Source organism: Centruroides vittatus, unplaced genomic scaffold (genome assembly GCF_030686945.1).
Source record: "Centruroides vittatus isolate TY-2023 unplaced genomic scaffold, ASM3068694v2 contig_1401, whole genome shotgun sequence".
Classification (NCBI taxonomy): Eukaryota; Metazoa; Arthropoda; class Arachnida; order Scorpiones; family Buthidae; genus Centruroides; species Centruroides vittatus.
The window spans coordinates 8,302-16,986 of NW_027120880.1; the positions used below are offsets into that span (position 1 = coordinate 8,302).

Sequence of the window (8,685 nt, forward strand, 5' to 3'; positions counted from 1 at the left end):
ACTAATGAAAATCCCTGACTTTCCCTAACTTTTCAGGTGCGTAGGAACCCTGGACATAACAATAAAACAAAAGAAAATTGTTTTTTTTTTTAACAATTTCTTCGGACAGATTCAGTTATAAATCAAATCTGAAGCATTTCAGGGCAAAGCACAACATTAAAGACCTAATGTCTTCTGATATCATTCATGCTAAGACATCTTTTTTGATCCTGAAATGATTAGCAAGAATAGTAATTAATACGATTTATTTACATTATCATATTTCCTTCTATTTAAACTGTTTACTTTAGAGAGATTACACTAAAAAAATCAGTAGGCCTACGATGTAAAAAGTTATTCGGTTCTAATTCGTGATTACAATTTAATTATTTTAAAAGCATCAAAACAAGACTTCGTTTTAATTACGTGTAATAAATTGTGAATAGATTAATAATATTTTAAATTACATTTAGTAAATACACTCACAACGGCCGTAAGTGAACGGTATTTAACCCTTTCATTTACGGCCGTTGTGAGTGTATTTACTTATATTATCGGGTTTCGTTGTTGTATATTTAAAATATCATGCCGTCAATTTGCCTTATTCAAATATTTAATGCCTTTCATATTAAAAGAAAAAAATAGTAAAATAAAAAATTGATGTGAAATTAGCATTTAATGAATTCGATTTAATTACATTTACATTTAATACAACAATATTTAATAAATTAATAATGAGAAAAACGCTGGAAATTTAATATCTGATCTGAGACATTAAAAGTATGAGAACTCATTAAGGGAAAAAAAATAATCATTTTAATAAAAAGTTTAATTATCTAATTGAGTCAAATTTTTTTTTCCTCATTAAAAACGCGGTAAAAATTAATTCTAGATAATTTTTTTACACTTAATATCTAATAAGAAAACATGGGAAAATCTTGAAAAAAAAACTTATTACTTTTAACCTAGAAAAAAAAAGTGGGAAATCTTGAAGGGGTAAAAAAATCATTGACCTAGAAAACATACAAATACTTTCATTTCTACTTATTTTACTGTTTGACTTCTATATCCAACAACAATGAACGGGATCTTAGAAATCAAACATTTCTATCGCTATTGCTTAAAAATCGAAAATGTAACATATAAGGGACTTAAAATTGTTAAAGACTGGATACCTATCAAAATTCCTGTATCGATAAACAACGAAAAAGAACACCTATAAAGCAGAAAATGACAAATGGATAACTTTAAAAGAAAAAGGTAACTATCATTTTTATATTTCAGTAAAAAAATTTTTTTTTAGTTTTTTCTTAAATGATTTAATAATATTTTTTATTTCCAGAATCTTTGGAATCAGTGGATTAAAAAAAAAAAATATGGAAAGTAAATATATTTCTATGGATTTTCAGGTATAGGCTGTTAAATTTAATACTTTGTCTTTTTTTTTTCATTTCAGATTCAATAAAACCACTTTTTTATTTTTAAATTTTGAGTAAACAAACACTACATTGATTACATTGTAAGTTTTATATTGGATGGTAATTTACCAAAACAGAAATATTTACATATAAAAATAGTTACATAAGCGTGGTTGGAATATTTAGTAGTAGTCTGTAATTCTTTTAAATCTTGATTTATTGATATTTTATAGAGAAAAAATAGACAAAAGTATCTGCATGTAAAACTATACTGGGGCTGCAAAGTTCTTTGATTCCAGCATAACTGTTTACTATTCTGGTGAATAAATCTTATAATTGATGGCATTTTTGAAGGTAGACCATAGGAGTCGAAAAAATAACAACACGTAGAATTTTTAAAATATATCACGATCCAATGTTGTCCCGGGTTTCGACTGTTCTGGGTGTTAACTTATTAAATACTGTTTACTTGCATCGATGCTGCTAATTTTAAAATATAATTGAAAAAGCAAGAGAGAGATCCATTCCTTGGATATAGAAATAAAGATTTAACACTTTTAAAATGTTTTACATAAATTGTTTACTCTAGTTTGTTGTCTCTGATTAAATGTGGTTGAAAATATTAGTAATATGATATATTTATACTCAAACTTTTGATCTTTAAAATTAAATTTCATGTTTTAATGCAGAAATCTGCTCTCAGATATAAAAAGTTTTATTTTTAGTTAATTATTATTAGTGGTTAATTATTGTTCTGATTGCAGAAAATTAAATTATAATATACACACACAAAAAAATTGTTTTAAATAATATTTTAATTGCAGATCAAAGAAACCAGAAGAAATTTTCATGTAAACACTGTAAGAGGAACTTCAAAACTAAACATTTGAAAAAGCAATGAAAAAATACACACAGGAGGAAAGTCATACAGTTGTGAGGAGTGAAAACAGAATTTACATGGAAAGAACACCTTCAGACACACACATAAAAGCCTTACACTTCTGACGAGTGTAAACAGACATTTACACAAAAAGGTGCTGAGAATATCTGAGGGTGTGACTATGCAGATGCAAACAAGCGAATTTTCCGAGCGAGCGAGAATATGTTGCAAGAAGAGGTAATGACACTTCACACTTTTTGTTTGTCACTCTCATCTCTGTAATTATAATAAACAAAAGCAAGAAACAGGGAGAGTGAAACCTCATCACCTCTTCTCGCCACATATTCTTGCTCGCTCGGAAAATTCGCTCGCTCGTGTCTGCATAGTTGCACTCTGAGAGGGCACACCCTGCAGCATTAGTTTGCAAACCTAAAAAAGAATTTTAAAAATTAATTATTAATTAATACAACACAAATGAAAATTTAAATTAGTAACTTTAAAAAAGAAAGATATGAATTTAAATAACCAATTTCCATGAATTAACTTACCTATAGCTTTAACGGCTAGAATGTAAACTGAATTATCTGTAATAAATTTCGATAATTCTGGAAAATGCCAACCGTACCATTCCTTACATCTCATATAATTATTAAGTTCCTTGTCAAGGTCATCCAAAAGAGCTGAAATATAAAGCAGATACAAGCTGTTTTTAGATGAAATAATACATTATCTAAACTAGTTAAGTAACGCTGTATCAACGTGTAGTCGGAACGAAGCTGCTCGCACCTTTATTTTCTAGATTATGAGAAAAAAAAGAAACAAAAAATCATTCGTTCTGAACAATATGTTTGATTTTTATTGAATCATTTAATGGCACAAATATAAAGTCAGAATAAGCCATTAATTAATTGCTATGCCAATGTCTCATGAAATTCTATCTATCACTATTGGCCTTGGACTTACAGACTCGTAGCGATCTCTATTGTAACTCTTTAAAAATACTGAATCAGTTATTTTTTTCACTCGACTCAATATAACAGGTAAGACTGATAGATATAGGTAAAAAAGAGACAGCTATTTTGATTTTTGGAAGAGTTAATCCCTGTGATTTATATATTATCATCAAGTATGCTAAGGTAAGGAGAAACTGTCTACAAGATGGCAATATACTGCCATCATTCAAAGAGCGTGTTATGGGGATTATTGGAAACAGATTACCATAGATGATAAGTCCCTGATAGCTATCGAATTCCACTAAAATAAACAGAAAAAGAGCTAAAGGGCGAGCATTAGGAGCATATATAATGTAACGTATAGTTCCTAGTGAACCATTGACGAGACCTTCTTGCACCCATAAGTTGACTCTCAGCATGATTCTGGCATTAACTGAGAGATTCAAATACTTGAAGAGACCAAGAGCTGAGTCATCTTTGGACGGAGGTAGGGCAATATCTGGAGTGTTTTCAGATGCAGTCAACTGGGTGCCCTCTTGCTTATATAGATAAGCAAGAGGGCACCCAGTTGACTGCAAGTAGTCTTCGTTGCTTTGTTAACTTGCTTGTTTGTTGGATATAGCTCTACTGCCGTTTGGAACTGATCAAGTTCATCTCTGAATAAATAGGCTCGATTTCTTGTCATCAGTGTTCAGATCTCTATCAGAGAAATTACCCAAAGCTAGATGTTGTAAGACATCTGTGGAGGAACTATCTGCGCTATTTTGTCTATAAGAATTACTATATTAAATGAACTTCTCAAAAGAATCAAATGCGAATCTACCTTGTTGGGATATTACATCATAAAAAACACTCGAGTAGAGAGGAGTATCTTTAACAGGAGGAAGCTGACAAAAATCACCAAACAAATAGATAAAGAATCCACCAAAAGGCTCATCTTTCTCGAAGTTTATCTCCCTCAATCTTCTCTCGATCATGTAAAGCATTCTTGCACTAATCATTGACATTTCATCGATGATGATGAATTCGAGCAACTTCATCTCATTCTGAAACCTCTGTGCAGCTTCTCCATTTAGAGATCGAAATTTCGTACTAACAATAGGAAGATGAAGAAGAGAATGGATCATAAAGCAGTCAATATTGATCGCTGCTGCTCCAGTAGGAGCACAAATCTTTATAGCATCAGGTCTCATAGCTAAACTGTAAAACAATTTCCGTCAAACAATTTCCTTTATCACAGTGCTTTTCCCAGACCCTGCCTTACCTTGAATAACCAATCTCTTCTCACAATGAATAGACTGAAGGGTTAGAGACTTTATTTGGTTATCAACAATATCTAAAACTAAATGTTGGTCAGATGAAAAGTTAACTTGTGGACAGTCAGCTATTTCTGCTCGCCTTCTTCGAGCATTCTTATATGTCTTCAAGAACTCAGAAACATCATCCATAGTCAGAATAAAACAGGGCATGAAATTCCAATCATGAGATAAATCAACCAATCTATGACCTAAGGTTGTATCAACAACAGTACCTCTGAAGCCAGCGGCAATCATAAATGCCTCCTGTATATTGTCTTCATTAATCCGCTCAGGAAAGCAGCAGTCTTCCACTGGCTGTGGAAACTGTAATTGTTCTATTGCACCAATGCCACTCCTCTCATATGCCTCAAACCATGTTTCACACCCAATTCTATCAAGAATACTGCAGAACTCACCATGGAATGGAATGTAGAGAATGCAATGGAGTTTGTAAAACTGTTCTTGTTTGTCAGGATCTGTATCAAGCTTGATTCGTGGAAAAATTCTGACAACTGCATCTTTCTTACGACAAATGAACCTTTCTCCTCTTTTATACAACCTCTTTGCGAAATCAATCAATGACAACTTTGACGCTTACGCCTAATCCGATCACTCTGTTTTGACATACGAGGGATAGCAAAACTGTAAATGGCTTACCATTGTAGTACAACAAAACTCCAAAATTTGGCAGTTGGCAATAGAAAACAAACTCAATTGAAAGTCCAGGCACTGAAGAGCACAACCACTGATTCGAGGCAGCGTTGCCAGATGTTTTTAGTGTTTGTAGTCAAAGTTTTCAAAAAAGTAGCCCAGAAGTAGCCAACTCAAAAAAGTTCCTTTTTAATAACCCAAGATTTGACAATAGAATAGAAAACACACCATTTGTGCTTTTCCAGCAATAACTTTAATCACAATAAATGTTTGCGGCCAATTTACAGCCCTGTAAACTGATTGGAAATAAGGATCGCATGACTCAAGATATATGCACACACCGGCGTGCAGGAAGCAGCTGCCAAGCAAGTTTAATGATTTCAGATTTTGTATAAATGTAACGTTTTAATAAGAAAACTTTTTTTATATCTGTTGTGTATCTAGTTGGCGATAACATTTATCTTTCAAAATTACCGTTTTACTGCTTGTCATATTTTCCGACCACTAGATGACGCTTCTACATGTGCATGCAGGAAGCGACTAACACTTGACTTCATGCATTATTTGTCAACAAAATAACTCTAGAATGAATTCTCCGATCTTGATGACATTTTCTACGATGATTCACATTCACTGAAAAATGAACTGATTAAAATTTCAACTCTCAAAAATGATCCATACTGAAGAAAAACCCCTATCTCCAGTTCTACAAAACTGGATGAACTGATTAAACAGTTCATCCTTGAGTGATGAAGAGTCGCGCAAAAAACTTTCATCACGATCAAACAATTCATTCCAGAGTTATTTTGTTGACAAGGAATGCACAAAGTCAAGTATTAGTTGTCACTACGTTCCGACAATGATTTGTTTTTTATTTATATGTAAAAAAATCTTTTAAAGAATTATTATTAAATGTAATATAAATCTATTCATTGTTTGTCATTGCTCTTATTGCTCTGGTGTATTTTTATAGTAAATTATCTTATTCTGTTATGAGGTTGGCATTTATCATCTTTGTGACTTTCCCATTAATATTGGAAAAAATAAATTTTTGTATAACAAATTTTAAACTAATAAAAGTTATTGTGATAAAATTTTCATAATAGAAATACAATATACACTGTCAATATAAGGAAACTTCTGCCATATAAAATATTTTTCACACAGTATATTTACCATATATTATATACATACAGTTTTTCATACATACAGAAAATGAATCAATTAAAAATTGGTTGTTTTTTAAATCTTTGTATATACTGTATATAAAATCTAAAATTACACAAGGAGAATTTTATGCATTCCACTTTCTATGTAACTGTTGATTATTAACATTTATTACAATTTATTTATACATTTTTATTGAAATAATCACTTTTAATAAATGTTTGTATACAAATTAAATTTCTTTAAACAATTAAAGCATTCTATTGTAACCTGTTAATACTATAACAATAATTTGCCATTCTAAAGTAACTATTAAAAAAACTACCTTGTACTTTTTTCTCTTTAAATGTCAAGTACTTTCATTTGAAATAAATAAATTTATAAATAATTTATTATTATTATTGTATTATGATTTAAAAATACTTACAAATAGCTTGAATGATCATTGTGTCAACTTTATCGGGACTGAATTTCAATTTGTATCGAGCCAAACTGTACATAAAATAAAACAAGAAAGAAATATTTCAGTTTACAAACCACTTCTTTTTAGAAAAATAAATCTTTGAATATATTCTCAGAGGTAGTGATGAAAAATTAACATCAAGAATTGCAGTATGTAATATTTTAATCATTAAAAATAATGTACTGTATATGCTCACTAATCCACTCTCTGCATAATCTGAACCCATTTCATTTTCTTTCCATAAATATTCCAAAAAAAAAAAAATCAAATAATTATTCTTTTTAAATATGATAAATCTATAAATTAATATACACCACATATTTTAATATAAAGTTATGTATGAAATACATTATATTATAAACTTTTAATGTATGTATTTGTCTGTATTCCCTTAGCTTTATATTTCTCTAACCTGAATTGCCCTATACAAAATTAATTTAAACTGACAAGACTACTGTACTTCAAAAAAACTACGTGTTTCAAATTAATTTTTACTCACCTGTGAGCATGACCTAATGTCATTTTTTCCAGTTTACTACTTGGTACACCAGAAATTAAACTATCCATTTGTGATCTAATACACCTCCTTAATTCTTGAACATTAGTCTTTGAAACACAGTTTATATCCATCTTATCCTATTTTGAACAGAAAAAAATTCAGTGTTTAATCAATTAATTATAAAAAATTAACAATAACTTTTAAATTTATTACATTGCAACACTTTAACAACAACTCTGTAATATTCAAATCAATCAAATAAATAGTCCTATGATTTTTTGTTTATAGCGTTTTTTAAATGAGTTTGCCATCATATATTTAATGTGTTTAGGACATGTCTAGTATGTATGTCTCTATTATAAACATAAATAAGAGGAAAAAATTGGCAGATATTTTATAAACTAATACCAGACGCGTTGATCTCTCGAGACGTAAACAAATGATTAGCCAATCAGCGACCGGCTTTGAGAGACGACGAACAGAATACAGCTCCAGATAATGGCCTATATTAGATAGGTTGAAAACGTTTGTAAAAATAAAAGAATTTTAAGCTCAGCAAAAACGACTACAGAAAGAAAAGTTATTAAAAAGACAACACACAAGTAACTGTCGTAATGTGTCAGGTACGCTATACCCTTTGTGGCAGCCATTTTGGTCGACTTATATTTACTGGAACAAAGGAATACTGTTTCACTGAATTATATTCCAAATATAAATGCAATGATACAAAAGCGAGACGAAAGAAAGTTTTAGAAATGTTTAAGTATTGTTTAATTCTTACCTTAAATATTGCATATCCTGCCGGAGATTCAAAAACTAACATCTTCGATCAAAATACAAAAGCCCTTCCCTTTCACGTTTGCAACTCCGCGAGAACTAAAGCGAAAGGTACGGGTACTGAACTGTACATACAAAGAAATCAAACGAAGACGTGTTGCCAGATCGCTTATCGGATTACATCAACCAATTTTAAAAAGTAGCCTAATAACAGCCGTTGCCAACTCGTATAAATTAAATGATGGTTTTAAAAGTTACATAGTTTTAAAATTTTGTTTGCATATTAAAAAATTATTTTTAAACGTTTCCAACATTTTTATGGAAGCTGTTCTGAAATTAAGTAAATTATTTTGAATGCTACGAGTATTTCTAATAGCTGAATAGTCACCATAGAGTCCGCGTGTTGCTCTGAAAGATTCAAATTCGAGTCATTCATTAGAAAAGAAAAAAAGAAAAAATTTGTGTTTATATTTTTTAAATAATAAAATATGATAAAAAAATCAAGTGCTTTTCCACTTAATAATACGCAAAAAAATAATGGAATCGTAACTAATCCACCACATTCGGTCGATTAGTGCACTAATCTTTGCAAACATGGCG

At 30.4% G+C, this 8,685-nt stretch overlaps 1 protein-coding gene across 1 annotated transcript; it reads right to left on the reverse strand.

Moving 5' to 3' along the window:
• Positions 1-2,194: 2,194 nt before the first annotated feature.
• Positions 2,195-8,179, reverse strand: LOC136968157 (nucleolar protein 58-like). Its single transcript, XM_067262119.1, has 5 exons — positions 8,090-8,179; positions 7,309-7,445; positions 6,774-6,838; positions 2,826-2,957; positions 2,195-2,706 (listed from the first exon to the last, which is right to left on the reverse strand). Exons 1-5 carry the CDS (start codon positions 8,129-8,131, stop codon positions 2,420-2,422), a joined length of 663 nt encoding a protein of 220 aa, XP_067118220.1. The 5' UTR covers positions 8,132-8,179; the 3' UTR covers positions 2,195-2,419.
• Between the last annotated feature and the right edge of the window lie 506 nt (positions 8,180-8,685).